At 43.1% G+C, this 16,378-nt stretch overlaps 1 protein-coding gene across 2 annotated transcripts in view; it reads right to left on the bottom strand.

Annotated features, from left to right (window-relative positions):
- The window catches only part of ASIC4 (acid sensing ion channel subunit family member 4), a 567,147-nt gene that overhangs the window by 63,776 nt on the left and 486,993 nt on the right, over positions 1-16,378 (bottom strand). For both annotated transcript variants that reach the window (XR_014225389.1, XM_082260095.1), the window contains exon 2: positions 4,433-4,577. Coding sequence is in view for 1 of the 2 variants with exons in the window: in XM_082260095.1 (XP_082116221.1) it covers positions 4,433-4,577 (145 nt within the window). In the remaining variant the exon portion in view is untranslated. The remainder of the gene's footprint in view (positions 1-4,432; positions 4,578-16,378) is intronic.

Here is a 16,378-nt window from a genome sequence, read left to right as displayed (position 1 = left end):
ATCCAAAACATAAAGCAAAATCTACAATGGAATGGTTCACAAATAAACATATCCAGGTGTAAGAATGGCCAAGTCAAAGTCCAGACCTGAATCCAATCGAGAATCTGTGGAAAGAACTGAAAACTGCTGTTCACAAACGCTCTCCATCCAACCTCACTGAGCTTGAGCTGTTTTGCAAGGAGGAATGGGCAAAAATTTCAGTCTCTCGATGTGCAAAACTCATAGAGACATACCCCAAGCGACTTACAGCTGTAATCGCAGCAAAAGGTGACGCTACAAAGTATTAACTTAAGGGGGCTGAATAATTTTGCACACCCAATTTTTCAGTTTTTTATTTGTTAAAAAAGTTTGAAATATCCAATAAATTTCATTCAACTTCATGATTGTGTCCCACTTGTTGTTGATTCTTCACAAAAAAATACAGTTTTATATCTTTATGTTTGAAGCCTGAAATGTGGCAAAAGGTCGCAAAGTTCAAGGGGGCCCGAATACTTTCGCAAGGCACTGTATATATATATATATATATATATATATATATACAGTGGGTACGGAAAGTATTCAGACCCCCTTAAATTTTTCACTCTTTGTTATATTGCAGCCATTTGCTAAAATCATTTATTTTCATTCTTCTTCCTCATCATGAATGTACACATAGCACCCCATACTGACAGAAAAACACAGAATTGTTGACATTGTTGCAGATTTATTAAAAAAGAAAAACTGAAATATCACATGGTCCTAAGTATTCAGACCCTTTGCTGTGACACTCATATATTTAACTCAGGTGCTTTCCATTTCTTCTGATCATCCTTGAGATGGTTCTACACCTTCATTTGAGTCCAGCTGTGTTTGATTATACTGATTGGACTTGATTAGGAAAGCCATACACCTGTCTATATAAGACCTTCCAGATCACAATGCATGTCAGAGCGAATGAGAATCATGAGGTCAAAGGAACTGCCTGAAGAGCTCAGAGACAGAATTGTGGCAAGGCACAGATCTGGCCAAGGTTACAAAAAGATTTCTGCTGCACTTAAGGTTCCTAAGAGCACAGTGGCCCCCATAATCCTCAAATGGAAGATGTTTGGGATGACCAGAACCCTTCCTAGAGCTGGCCGTCCGGCCAAACTGAGCTATCGGGGGAGAAGAGCCTTGGTGAGAGAGGTAAAGAAGAACCCAAAGATCACTGTGGCTGAGCTCCAGAGACGCAGTCAGGAGATGGGAGAAAGTTGTAGAAAGTCAACCATCACTGCAGCCCTCCACCAGTCGGGGCTTTATGGCAGAGTGGCCCGACGGAAGCCTCTCCTCAGTGTAAGACACATGAAAGCCCGCATGGAGTTTGCTAAAAAACACCTGAAGGACTCCAAGATGGTGAGAAATAAGATTCTCTGGTCTGATGAGACCAAAATAGAACTTTTTGGCCTTAATTGTAAGCGGTATGTGTGGAGAAAACCAGGCACTGCTCATCACCTGTCCAATACAGTCCCAACAGTGAAGCATGGTGGTGGCAGCATCATGCTGTGGGGGTGTTTTTCAGCTGCAGGGACAGGACGACTGGTTGCAATCGAGGGAAAGATGAATGCGGCCAAGTACAGGAATATCCTGGACAAAAACCTTCTCCAGAGTGCTCTGGACCTCAGACTGGGCCGAAGGTTTACCTTCCAACAAGACAATGACCCTAAGCACACAGCTAAAATAACGAAGGAGTGGCTTCACAACTCCGTGACTGTTCTTGAATGGCCCAGACAGAGCCCTGACTTAAACCCAATGGAGCATCTCTGGAGAGACCTAAAAATGGCTGTCCACCAACGTTTACCATCCAACCTGACAGAACTGGAGATGATCTGCAAGGAGGAATGGCAGAGGATCCCCAAATCCAGGTGTGAAAGACTTGTTGCATCTTTCCCAAAAAGACTCCTGGCTGTATTAGATCAAAAGGGGGTTTCTACTAAATACTGAGCAAAGGGTCTGAATACTTAGGACCATGTGATATTTCAGTTTTTCTTTTTTAATAAATCTGCAACAATGTCAACAATTCTGTGTTTTTCTGTCAGTATGGGGTGCTATGTGTACATTCATGAGGAAGAAGAATGAACTTAAATGATTTTAGCAAATGGCTGCAATATAACAAAGAGTGAAAAATTTAAGGGGGTCTGAATACTTTCTGTACCCACTGTATATACACACGTATACATATATATATATTATATGTATATATATATATATATATATACATATAAAGTACAGTAAAACTGCAGGAAAGGGCACTGGGGGGCAAACTAATGTGATTTTATTTTATTTTGTAATTTATCAGTGTGTTTGGTGTGTTTTACTGTTTGAATTTGCCGCCGGTTCCACCCCCCTGCGAGCGTCACTTCGCAGGAGACGGAAGCCGGGGCACAGAGCGTCGGGAGGAAGATCCGCCGCCGCACACCGCCAGGATACATCACCGGATCCCGGGGACAAGGTGAGTACCCTCTCTTACAAGATCCAGCGATCTCCCTAGCGGTACCCCGAGTGCCTGACCTCACAAATGCGCTTCTGGAAGAATGGTCAAACATTCCCATAGACACACTCCTAAACCTTGTGGACAGCCTTCCCAGAAGAGTTGAAGCTGTTATAGCTGCAAAGGGTGGGCCAACTCAATATTGAACCCAAGACTGGGATGTCAATAAAGTTCCAGTGTATGTAAAGGCAGGTGTCCCAATACTTTTGGTAATATAGTGTTTATATATAAAAATGAATAGGAAAGATATTTATTATTAAATACATTATACATTTTATTATATTTTATATTGTTAAATATTTATTATTATATGACATTGCTAAGTGCTTATGTAAAAATGTTAGGTTCTTACTAATACTTTTGACAATATAGTTTATGTTGCATTCAGCCCAACACTTTTTCTCTGACAAGGAGAAAGAAGAAGTAAATAATTTAATAAAAATAAGGTTACAAAGAGTGTAGCTTCTATGTAATACAGACTCCCATTGGTGATTGGATCTTTATAAAGAAAAGGGGTTATCTGCCCTACCCAGCTCCCTGTGGTCTACAGAACATATTTCCTTATGTTACGGAGATGGGGAATGGTGTTGTGTCCTGTTGTTCAGCAGAAAAGAACTGGGCATGGCTGAAAACATGCTTGGGATTTCAGTGCAGAAGGAAAAGTGTTGTCAGATAGGAAAAGTTGGGCACTGACTGCATTTCTGGCAGACCAATTAGTACTTGATGCAGTCTTAACCACTTCCCGACCACCCGCCGCCATTTTACTGTGGCAGGGTGGCTCTCATGCGCAAACCGACGTAGACCTACATCGGTCACGTGCTGGAAGCTAGGAGGCGAGCGCGCGCCGCCGGCTGGGCACTCCTGCCCCCATTCGGGAGAGGGGAAGCCAATGCACGGGTCAGGCAGCTCTGATTGCCACCTGACACCCGCGATCGCTCCCCGCTGAGAGAGAAGGACGGTCGGCTGCTGTAAACACAGCTGACCGTTCTTCTCCCTGGATTGATCACAGAGCTCATGTGATCCTTCTATATAGGAACACAGGTCTCTATGGTAATTTCACAAGCCACGCCCCCCCACAGTTAGAATCACTCCCCTAGGCTCACATTTAACCCATTGATCACCCATAGGGTTAACCCTTTCCCTGCCAGTGTCATTATTACAATAACAGTGCACTGATTACTGTAGTAATGTCACTGATCCCCCCCAAAAGTGTCAAAAATGTCAGTTAGGGGTCCGATCCGTCTGCCGCAATGTCGCAGTCCCACAAAAAATCGCAGATCGCCGTCATTACAAACAAACAAACAATAAAGATGACATAAATCTTTCCCGTAGTTAGTAGACGCAATAACTTTTGTGCAAACCATCAAAATCAAAATATGCTTATTGCGATTTTTCTTTTACCAAAAATATGGAGCAGAAAACAAATTGGCCCTAAATTTTTTTTCCTTGAGATTGTCATATAGCAGAATGTGAAAAATATTGTTTTTTTTTCAAAATTGTCCCTCTTTTTTTTGTTTGTAGCGCAAAAAATAAAAATCGTGCAGGTGATCAAATACCACCAAAAGAAAAGCTCTATTTGTGGGAAAAAAAGGACATCAATTTTATTTGGGTACAGCGTCGCACGACTGCGCAATTGCCCATTAAATTAATGCAGTGCCGAATCGCAAAATAGGGCCAGGTCATTAAGGGGGCAAATCCTTCCGGTCCAGAAGTGGTTAAAAAGACAATACGGGAATATTTTGCATGTATTAGAAGCTAAGCAGAAAATGTTCTTTTTAGATTTTATCCACAACATTACTTATATTGTACATGATGCCTTGTATACTGGGATATGAGACGTGAAGTGTACATGAAGTAGGTGTCAGACTGTACACAACAGGTAAATGGATGTAGCTCTGTATTCTGCCAATAGCACCTGATACTCACTTGTCTCTCTCCAGATAGGCAGGTATTCCTCCTGCTGAATGTCAAGCATTATCTCCAGTCCATTTCCCATACCGCCCTGTCGGGTCACTTTGGGGTTATTTTTGTCTGCGTTGAAGGTGTAGCATTTCCCGTATCTGGTATACACCTGTGAACAAGAAGAAAACACTATAAGAACACAATGGGCAACACACGTACTTCTGTAGATGACCATGCCTCAAAGCCTTAAGGTAATATCTCTGTCTTCTTAGTGGTGCCGGCATCATATCCCATTCAACCAGCCGTGTAAAAACATTAACCAGCCTTTCTCAACTAGGGTTCCTCCAGAGGTTTCTAGGGGTTTCCTTGAACAATGAGAAATGTCTTCCTCTCACCTGACACCAATAATCTTTTTAACTATCTGTAAGAGGGAAATGTTCCCCATGACCACACATGTAATGAGAATTCTCCCTAGTGACCATCACACTAATGTATGGTGATCTGTAGATATAGCCATTATTAGCAGGGGTTCCTTGAGACCAGAAATGTATGTCACCTGAAAAAGGTTGAGGAAGGCTGCATTAGACAGTAAAAGGACCCCATGGATGTGTGTGCAATAGGCAGGGCTGCTTTTAGAAATCGCGGGGCCCCATACAGACTACCTAGCAGGGCCCCCCCAAGCAAATATTAAAGATATATTTAGCTAAAATTACAACAAAATCACTATTAGCAGACACAAATATAACATAACTCACATAATTCCTGCTAATTCGAAAAAAAAAAACAACTATGTTAAATAAAAAAGAAGATGAGAAAAATATACAGGCTGGGCAGTTGGAGCTCAGTGATCAGAGAGAGAGAAACAAAGTTACAATTTACAAATAAACTCCTGAGCAGAGATAACATTAGAGCCAGTGATGGGAGGGGGCCCACACAAGGGAGGGGGATTAGTGAGTCTCTTTCTCAACAGGTAAAAGCTGATAGTAGGGATTTCTGTATTTGTTGTCCATCACTAATCCCCCTCTCTGTGTGGGCCCCCCTGTGTGCTCGGGCCCCCTACAAGAGGGCTGGTGGTCCCCCCCTATCAGCGGCCCTGGATATAGCCATTATTAGCAGGGGTTCCTTGAGACCAGAAATGTATGTCACCTGAAAAAGGTTGAGGAAGGCTGCATTAGATAGTAAATGGACCTCATGAACGTGTGTGCAATAGGACTCTCGTGTGCTTCCCATAATCAAACCATCTCGTTTTTTAACCTTCTCTAGGGAAACTCTAGTTGCTATCGGGATGCTGTAATATCTTGTTTTGGGTCCTTCAATATTTGTAAAAGAGGGGAAAATGGAGGATTGCTTGAAATTGTTTGAAAGTAACAGCCAGGATGGCATGGATGTCATATATGGGAAAAAAAAGGTATAATTATATTGGGGACTCAGAGCAATTTATTGGTTGGAGCAGATGGTGAGACAGCCATCTCGGGCATTCGAATATAAGGGTCAAATTTAGACACTTGGCAATTACCCTACCAGTGGAAAGAAACCAGATTACACAGAGGAAACCTACGCAAGCACAGGGAGAACATGCAAACTTCATGCAGTTAGTGGCCTGACCCGGACTCGAACCAAGGACCCCAGTGCCGCATGGCACCATATTTACATTTTAATATTCAGGCATACAATGGACCTATAATACACGGAAACATAAAAAAAACATGGAAAAACTGTATAATTAGAGATCTGGAGAAGAAAAGTTAAAAGATAAAAGTAGTCTAGGTACATCTACCAACACAACTCACACCAAAACTTTGTTTAGATAACATATAGGATCTGTAGCTATTACGCAGGGCTGGGACAAAGGGTGGGCAGGAAGGGGCAGCTGTCCTGGACACAGCAAAGCAAGGGGTCAGAGAATGGACACAGTAAACCCATTCTAAAGCATGCATTAACAGTGGGGGAGAGGGTGCAGCTCCACATTCTTGCCCTGGGCACTAGATGAACTTGTCCTGATACTGGTATCATGGTTATGGTCAAGGTAAGAAACTGCAAATGGATAATTACAATTGCTTTCTGTTTAACTCACAGGGGTAAAGTCTTCTTCTGTACAATTTTTCCCACAGTACATGCAATGGACAAGCATGCCATCTAGGTTGTCCCCTGTGGGACCAGGTAGGTCAGAAAAAAACTTGGTTTTAGAGCGAATTCCAAATGAAGAAATGTTATGGGTGACCACATTCAGCTGCTGGATTCTACAAAGGGTCACGGATGGAAAGTTGAGCTGTCTGGCCCAAATCATCTTGACATTGGTGTGCGTTGGATAGGACAATAGGTAGTAGAAGTGCTCTAATGACCAGGTGACGAAAAGACTAAAGGAGGCAATGAAGGCTGCCATCCAGAGCAGACGGTGGAACAGGGAATATAAGGACCTCAGGTGGCTCAGCCCGTGAATATTGGTGGTTCTCAGGAATTTATCTGTTGCTTCAGCAAAGGTGTCGTTTCCCATGATGAAGGTCTTAAGGAAGTTTGATGAAGGCCCTTCAGAAGTTCAGCAACACAAGGAGAGAATAGATGAGATGAGCTTCAAGTTCAGAAGACTGACTATAAGTGAAAGAAGATGTAAAGCAGATACTAATAGACAGAGACAGCTATCTCTGCAGTTATTAGCTGAAATCTTGTCCATCTGAGTGGTGATTACCGGAAATTAACATCTCCCCATCAACACGTCACTATCTAGATCTGTCCCAGGAGGGAGTAGAACTGGGCAGACTCCAAGCACTTTGTGCAGCAGGGTAATGGCTTCGTGGAAAGAGCAAACATATCGACAGATAAAATAAACTAAGCACTGACCAAGTTTAAAGGGAACACCCAGGGTAAAAAAAAAAGGCTCTATACCAATGCCAGGTTTCGTGTACTTCAAATTCCAGTCTTGGTATTGAAAACTGCAGCAATACCCTTGCTGATGGTGATGTTATTTAGATTTTGACAGCTGTGCGGGGTTGTTGCACCAACAGGGAGAGGAACCAGTTGAGTAGAACTGAATTGTGTACAATGGCTAGCTTGTTGGTCTGAATTATCCCTTTGAATTATCCCTGCTGCAAAAAATTGCTAGATAGAATTCAAGTGCTCATATACAGTATCTCACAAAAGTGAGTACGCCCCTCACATTTTTGTAAACATTTTATTATATCTTTTCATGTGACAACACTGAAGAAATGACACTTTGCTACAATGTAAAGTAGTGAGTGTACAGCTTGTATAACAGTGTAAATTTGCTGTGCCCTCAAAATAACTCAACACACAGCCATTAATGTCTAAACCGCTGGCAACAAAAGTGAGTACACTCCTAAGTCAAAATGTCCAAATTGGCCCCAAAGTGTCAATATTTTGTGTGGCCGCCATTATTTTCCAGCACTACTTTAACCCTCTTGGACATGGAGTTCCCCAGAGCTTCACAGGTTGCCACTGGAGTCCTCTTCCACTCCTTCATGACAACATCATGGAGCTGGTGGATGTTAGAGACCTTGCGCTCCTCCACATTCCGTTTGAGGGGTCCTCACAGATGCTCAATAGAGTTTAGGTCTTGAGACATGCTTGGCCAGTCCATCACCTTTACCCTGAGCTTTTTTAGTAAGGCAGTGGTCGTCTTGGAGGTGTATTTGGGGTTGTTATCATGTTGGAATACTGCCCTGCGGTCCAGTCTCTGAAGGGAGGGGATCATGCTCTGCCTCAGTATGTCACAGTACATGTTGGCATTCATGGTTCCCTCAATGAACTGTAGCTCCCCAGTGCTGGCAGCACTCATGCAGCCCCAGACCATGACACTCCCACCACCATGCTTGACTGTAGGCAAGACACACTTGTCTTTGTACTCTTCATCTGGTTGCCGCCACACACGCTTGACAACATCTGAACCAAAAAGGTTTATCTTGGTCTCATCAGACCACAGGAGATGGTTCCAGTAATCCATGTCCTTAGTCTGCTTGTCTTCAGCAAACTGTTTACAGGCTTTCTTGTGCATCATCTTTAGAAGAGGCTTCCTTCTGGGATGACAGCCATGCAGACCAATTTGATGCAGTGTGCGACGTATGGTCTGAGCACTGACAGGCTGACCCTCCACGCCTTTAACCTCTGCAGCAATGCTGCCAGCACTAATACGTCTATTTCCCAAAGACAACCTTTGGATATGATGCTGAGCACGTGCACTCAACTTCTTTGGTGGACCATGGAGAGGCCTGTTCTGAGTGGAACCTGTCCTGTTTAACCGCTGTATGGTCTTGGCCACCGTGGTGTAGCTCAGTTTCAGGGTCTTGGCAATCTTCTGATAGCCTAGGCCATCTTTATGTAGAGCAACAATTCTTTTTTCAGATCCTCAGAGAGTTCTTTGCCATGAGGTGCCATGTTGAACTTCCATTGTCCGGTATGATAGAGTGAGAGCGATAACACCATATTTAACACACCTGCTCCCCATTCACACCTGAGACCTTTTAACACTAATGAGTCACATGACACTGGGGAGGGAAAATGGCTAATTGGGCCCAATTTGGACATTTTCATTTAGGAGGTGTACTCACTTTTGTTGCCAGGTGTTTAGACATTAATGGCTGTGTGTTGAGTTATTTTGAGGGGACAGCAAATTTACACTGTTATACAAGCTGTACACTCACTACTTTACATTGTAGCAAAGTGTCATTTCTTCAGTGTTGTCACATGAAAAGATAGAATAAAATATTTACAAAAATGTGAGGGTGTACTCACTTTTGTGAGATACTGTATGCTTTCGGTGTTTGACTTCGGTGAGGAAGTGATATTTATTTTTTGTTTAAATACATTTTTGTAATTTTCCATTATACAAAATACAACCACCTCCTTCAATAAAAAGAGAAAACCCTTACAGACAGTTTTCATTCTCCTCCCCCTTTTACCTAGTCTCACTTTCGTCTAAAGTGATATGTCGTCTAACAATTGCCTGTTTTAAACCCTCAAATTCCACACCATTACCAGCTGTGTGCATTGCACTGTTCATCTGATTGGGTTGGGTTTCGAGAGTGATAATGCCCTCTAATTGCAACAGGGGGATCGTTTTTGCAGAGCATTGTGGAGGTGACGTGTACACCCCTGTCCACAGCCTTTGCCGCTTAACCACTTAAGCCCCGGAAGATTTTACCCCCTTCCTGACCAGGGCCTATTTTGCGATTCGGCACTGCGTTGCTTTAACGGACAATTGCGCGGTCGTGCAACGCTGTACCTAAACGAATTTCACGTCCTTTTTTTCCCACAAACAGAGCTTTCTTTTGGTGGTATTTGATCACCTGTGCGATTTTTTGATCATGCGCTATAAACAAAAAAAAAAAAAGAGCATCAATTTTGCAAAAATAACAATATTTTTCACATTTTTTTATATGAAATTCCCCCCCAAAAAATGTAAAAATCTAAATTTTTTAACATTTTTGGCCAATTTGTTTTATGCTACACGTTTGTTAAAAAAATCGCAAAAAGCGTATTTTGATTGGTTTATGCAAAAGTTATTGCGTTTACTAACTATGGGAAAGATTTTTGTCATTTTTGTTGTTTTTTTTTTTTAACGAGTAATGGCGGCGATCTGCGATTTTTTTTGCGGGACTGCGACATTGCGGCGGACAGATCGGACCCTTGACTGACATTTTTGACACTTTGGGTTTACCAGTGACATTTCTACAGTAATCAGTGCTATACATAAGCCTCACAGGCTAGCGATGTAGACCTACGTTGCTTTGCCTCTGAGGGGCTGACCGCCGCCGTAGATCTACGTTAGGCAGTCAGCAAGTGGTTAAAGCAGAGCTACAGTCTAATGTAAAATTACTGTAGCTGCTGACTTTTAATATAAGGACGCTTACCTGTCCAGGGATCTCGCGATGTTGGCACCCCAAGCCGATTTGTCAATCGGCTTTGGGTGCAGGTCCCGGCATCGTAAGTAAGGGAAACCAGCAGTGAAGCCTTCTGGCTTCACAGAAAGTTTCCTACTGCGCATGCACGAGTTGCGCTGCACTTTCAGAATGGTCCCACTGTCTTCTGGGACCTCTGTATGTCCCAGAAGGCAGTGGGGGGACCGGAAATGTCGTAGATCACCGATCTACGATCTTACCTGGAAGTGGGAGCGGGTACCTGTCAAAACCAGGTACCCGCTCCCCCCAAAAAGTGCCAAATGTGGAAGCGGAGGGGGGGTGTGAACCAGCCAGTGGGTGGAACTCCACTATAAAGAGGATGTTCACCCAAAAAAAAATAAAAAATCAATAGCTACAAATACTATAGCTGCTGATTTTTAAAAAAAGACACTTACCTGTGCAGGGATTCAGCACCATCCCCACCTGGGCCGGTTCTTCGCCAATCTTCGGGTGACCCGGGGGCCAGCATGTTTGTTGTTGGAAGCCAGCTGTGACTTAGCCAGCCGGCTTCTCACTGCACATGCGCGAGACGTGCTGTGGGAACGGTCCTGCCACATACTTCTGGGACCTTGACTTGTCCCAAAAGGCTGCAGGCAAAGGAATGGGGGTGGGGGTTGGGGTGGTGGGAGCGGGTACCTATCAAAACTGATTACCCACTGCTCCCCCAAAAAAATTCTGTGCCAAATGTGGAGGGGGGTTGGACATAAAGCTGAACGTCCCTAAAAGCTTTGAAGTTCCCGCTTTAAGGGACAGTGTTTGCGGGGCAGTATAAAGGGGCAGCTGAGCACCCTCCCCCCCAAACGTGAATAAGGCCTAATAAAGACTTAACTGAAGTGACAAGAGACGGAGGATTTTGTTCAAAAATGGTGGCCGTTGCAATGATTTAGTCCTGGCAAGGCTCCAACTCTCTCCTGCTGCCGAAAAAAGTCTACTGGTCTACTGGCAATGGGTAGGCTGGAACTGGAGACTTTTTTCCTCTGCTACCGAGGGCTGTGATGGAGGAGGATGAGACAGATTAGGAAGCTAAATAAATCATAACTTCGTTTTTTTTTTCATGCGCTGTCAGCTCCACATTAAAACGTACAAATCTTTCATTTTCTAATCTCACTGCACAATGTTAAGCTTTGTGCTTGTGTTCTGTAATTATCAAGCAAATGCAATTTGCCCTAAAGCTGCCGCTTTTACATAGAAAAAGCCGTCCTGCCTTGCTCATAACTGAAGAATGACATTACTTTAATTAAACAGCCCCTAAAATCCTGGTGAGGAGTGACTAAGGAGGACATCCGACCCCCAAACCGGATTTTAATTACATTGTGTTTGAGCAATGAGGAATAAGATAAAGAGGTAGAGGAAATTTTATTCTGTGAGCAAAACAACATCAGTTAGACAGGACCATGTTTGTGGGCTGGTTGGGTCGGGTGGGCCGGTGCTTAGGGCACAAAGGTCACAAGGGGTCAACGCCAGTGCTCAGAATATACAAATTATGTTTTTTTTTCCCCCTATTTTGTTTTATTATTTTGGGCAACCTCTGTACATTTGCGGCTAAAGTCTGGGAGAAAATATAGGGAGAAGGGGATGTAGGGATTGGAGAGAGGTGTCGGAAGGTTCTGCTCAGCTCAGTAAACATGAAACCATCTCTCATCCTTAGTTTTGTGGATTTACTAAAATAATCACATGACATAGCTTTAAAAAATAGGGATGTAATTTGGATACACTTATGGCAATTTTCCACTGCAAGTACCGGCTCGGCTCTACTCGGCCCTGCTTGGCCTGGTTTGCTTTTCCACTGCTGGTACCGCATGGTACGGTGTTGGAACAGTTCGGTACGGTTTGGTACGGTTTGCTTTTCCACTAAAGTAGTACTAAAGTTAAGTGGGTGGGATAACAACGATTCTTTGACCAATCAGTGGCTAGTAGTGACTGCTTGCAAAGGATTGTGGGATATGGTACCGGGTATGGTACCTCTTGGAACCACAATCGAGGTGGTACTGTTTTAGAGAGCCGTACCGTTCGGTTCTATGTAGTGGAAAAGCGTCGCCGTACCGTACCGAACTGTTCCTACACCGTACCATGCGGTACCAGCAGTGGAAAAGCACAAAAGCGAGCCAAACCGTTCGGTTCCATGCAGTGCAAAAGCGCCATTGGAGATGTTGGTTGAGAAGACCTGGCTCGCAATTTGTGTTCAAAATCATCCCAGGGTTGAAATCAGGGCTCTGTGCAGGACACTCATGTTCCTTCACATCAAGCTCATCAAACCATGTCTTTATAGAGATTGAGGTTTGGGCTATGATAGGGTTGAGGTCAGGGCTCTGTGCAGGACACTCATATTCTTCCACACGTAACTCATCAAACCATGTCTTTATAGAGAGGTTTGTTGAGAAGTCCTGGCTTGCAATTGGTGTTTTTAATTGATTCATAGGTGTTCAGTAGGGTTGAGGTCAGGGCTCTATGCACACCACTCAAGTTTCTTCACACCAAACTCATCAAACCATGTCTTTATGGAGATATTGGTTGAGAAGACCTGTCTTACAATCTGTGTTACATTTCACTCCAAACATGTTCATTAGGGTTGAGGTCAGGGCTCTGTGCAGGCCACTTGGGTTCCTCCCCAGCAAACTTGTCAAACCATGTCTTTATAGAGCAGGCTTTCTATACAGTGGCACAAAAAAGGGTCTTCCCCAAACTGTTACTGCAAGGATGGAAGAGCACAATTGCCTAAAATTTCTTTGTATTCTGTGCAGTGCTTTAAGTGGCCCAAAAGAGGTGCAGGTACTCTATTATAGCCTATAAATTTTGTCGCCCCCCACCCTCATCAGGGTCCCCACAGAGCACCCACCCTGGCCTGGGCTGGGACTCCGGAGCAGGGGGACTCACTGGTGGTGACTGGTCCTTCTCTGGAGTGGGAAATATTCTTGGGGGGGGGGGGGGCAATTGAGGGCGCAGATGTCCAAAATGAGCGTACTGGTACGCTAAGACGCACGGAGAGGTGGCGGTATGCTCAAGAGCCATATTTGGAAGTGGCGGTACTGAGTACCAGTGCATACCAGCCCACTTAAAGCACTGATTCTGTGTATTAACAGTACCCCTCATTGGAAACACCTGGACTGATTTGCTGGCGGTCCACATACCAATTAATAATAATATACAGGATTTATATAGCGACAGCAGTTTGCGCAGCAGTTTACAAGGGGGTGAGGGCAAGCAGTACAGTTACAAAGCAATTTAATACAGGAGGAATCACGGGGCCTTGCTTGTTAGAGCTTACAATCTAAAAGGGAGGGTCAAGTGATACAAAAAGGTAATAACTGTGGGGGGGTGAGCTGATGGAGAAAACTAATGTATGGTTGTTAGGTGGAGGCAGGATAAGCTTCTCTAAAGAGAGAGGTTTTCAAAGATCACCCAAAAGTGGACAGAGTAGAAGATATTCAGACTGATTGGGCTAGGGAGTTCCAAAGGTTTGGGAGAGGCTCAGCATGGGAGAAGGTGACGAGGGAGCTAGAGAGCAGGGGGTCTTGGGATGAACAGTTTGGTTTTTTGAGACTAGGTTAATGATGTAGCTGGGGGCCGAGTTATGGATAGCTTTGCAAGTTGTTGTTAAAGTGGTTGTAAACCCACTCTTATAACTTGTACCTATAGGTGATCCTATGATAAGGCTTACCTATAGGTACTGTAAATATCTCCTAAACTTGCACCATTTAGGAGATATTTAAATTTCATGCAGTCGACGACGTCATTGGGGCATGTGCTCTAAAGGTACAGTCGCCCGTGCCGTTCCTTCAGAGCCCTGTGCCGTGAACGGCGGCTCCCGTGCGCATGTGCGGGAGTGATGTCAATGTGCCTTCCGGCCAATCAGATGGCCGGGGGACGTGAACCCGGAAGCAGGACGGCCGTGTCACCGGTGAGCGGGCGGGACTGTGGGGGCTTCGTTCTACGGTAAATATTTCATAATGAGCTAGTATGCGTTGCCCCCATCCCTCCACACGCCGAAGCGAACGCATATGTAAGTCACTCACCCATGTGTAAACAGTGTTTGCACCACACATGTGAGGTATCGCCGCAAACGTTATAGCGAGAGCAATAATTCTAGTGCTAGAACTCCTCTGTACCTCTAAACTTGTAACTGTAAAAAGTTTTAAAGCGCTGTCTATGGAGATTTTTAAGTATCGTAGTTTGTCGCCATTCCACAACGTGACATTTACTCTGCGTAACATCACCTTTTAGATTTTACCATTGGGTTATATATTGTGTTTTTTGCATTAAAGTTGATTAAAGTGTATTTAAAAAAAAAAATAAAAAATTGCATTTCGAAAATCACTGCACAAATACCGTGTAACATAAAAATTTGCAAGGACTGTCTTCTTATTCTCTAAAAAAAAAAAAAAAAAAAAAAAGATATAATGTTTGGGAGTTCTAAGAAATTTTCTAGCAAAAAATACAGATTTTTACTTGTAAACAAATGGTCAGGTGTCAGCAAAAGATACTATAAAATGATTAAACATCAGAATGCAGAGCTAACTGAAGGAGAAACACAGGCGCCACTCTAAGTGCAATAACTTGAGATTTATTCAGTAAGACCAATGGACCTCTCCTTCTCTCTCCTTTTTCTTTTTCTTTCTATTTTTCCTCTTTTTCTTTTATTATTTTGAGTATATTAACTAAAGAAATAACATTAATTGAGTTTTTCTAGAATATAGAGCTTAGAAAATATGAAATAAATATTCATTGATATAAGACTGGTCAAAATAAAGGAATAAAATATTTCTTAATCTTATAGAGATAAATAATTCTTGATACACTGACAAGACCCAAACAGTATAAAGCTGGAATTTTCTTTACTCTTAAAATTTTGTATATTCCATATGTATGAATAATATTAACGTTTATTTATAAATTAATGGATATGTTGCTTATTTCATAGAACATATTGTTATTTCTACCTTGCTGGAACCTGAGGAAGCATCTCATGCGAAATGCGTAGTTCCAGCTCGTCATTATACCTATGTAGCCCGGACACTTTGGGGCTTTATGTAATATGTATTTATGATTGCTGTACCACATTTAACTTTTATACTCCCTACTGTTGTCAACATAAAACTAATAAAATTATATTTGTTACCTTTTACATGGTTTGGAAGTGTGAAAATAATCTTCTTTTGTTAGTATATGTGGCACATCTAAACCCCCAGGCCTGATGCTTGGACTGCACCCTTTCTGTGTGTAGACCAGCACATGCCTTCACTCCCTACATACAATTTTTGGAAAAGGAATACTCACAAAGGTGATAAAATATAAGGCTCATAACAAACACTCCGGTGAGGATCAGGATGGCCGGAGCGGTAACCGTAGACAGGCTGTGAGCGGTGACTGGCCGCACTTCCTGGTCCGAGAACGTATCGCCGGCGCCATGACGTAAGCACGCCCCCGGAAGTGACGACGGATCGGCATCTGAGTGTTCTCGGACCAGGAAGTGCAGCCAGTCACCGTTCACAGCCTGTCTACGGTTACCGCTCCAGCTATCCTGATCCTCACCGGAGTGTTTGTTATGAGCCTTATATTTTATCACCTTTGTGAGTATTCCTTTTCCATTGATCTTACTGAATAAATCTCAAGTTATTGCACTTAGAGTGACGCCTGTTTTTCTCCTTCAGTTGGCTCCAAGCAATCTTCTATTTGTCATAAGAGCTGCCTCAGTAGTGCACCTTGGGATTTTTCATGGACCCTGTATGGACCCTTTATGGACCTATGTATTATCACTATTGACAACTTTCATTTTGGTTGTTGTTTTTTCCAGTGACACAGGTTCTAGTCCCAGGTGATACTTATCTTCCCCTTTGTGCGCCAGCGGTTTATTAGAATGCAGAGCTGCATGCTATGATTTTTAGACTTTTTTATTGAACAGAAGTAAAAGTCTACCTTAGGATGTTAAAGATTATATGAAATTTCAGTCATTGGGTTTATTTCCTTTTTATTGAATAAACCTGAAAATAAATAAAAAGAAATGCTTGCACAAGGAGACCAATGTGCCAGTATTGTAAATAAATGATGAGAGGGATTTAGG

The sequence above is a fragment of the Pelophylax lessonae genome (genome assembly GCF_965119305.1).
Source record: "Pelophylax lessonae genome assembly, chromosome: 6".
NCBI lineage: Eukaryota > Metazoa > Chordata > Amphibia > Anura > Ranidae > Pelophylax > Pelophylax lessonae.
Note: the sequence above shows the minus strand (reverse complement) of the source record. Positions and strands in the feature narration are given on the sequence as shown.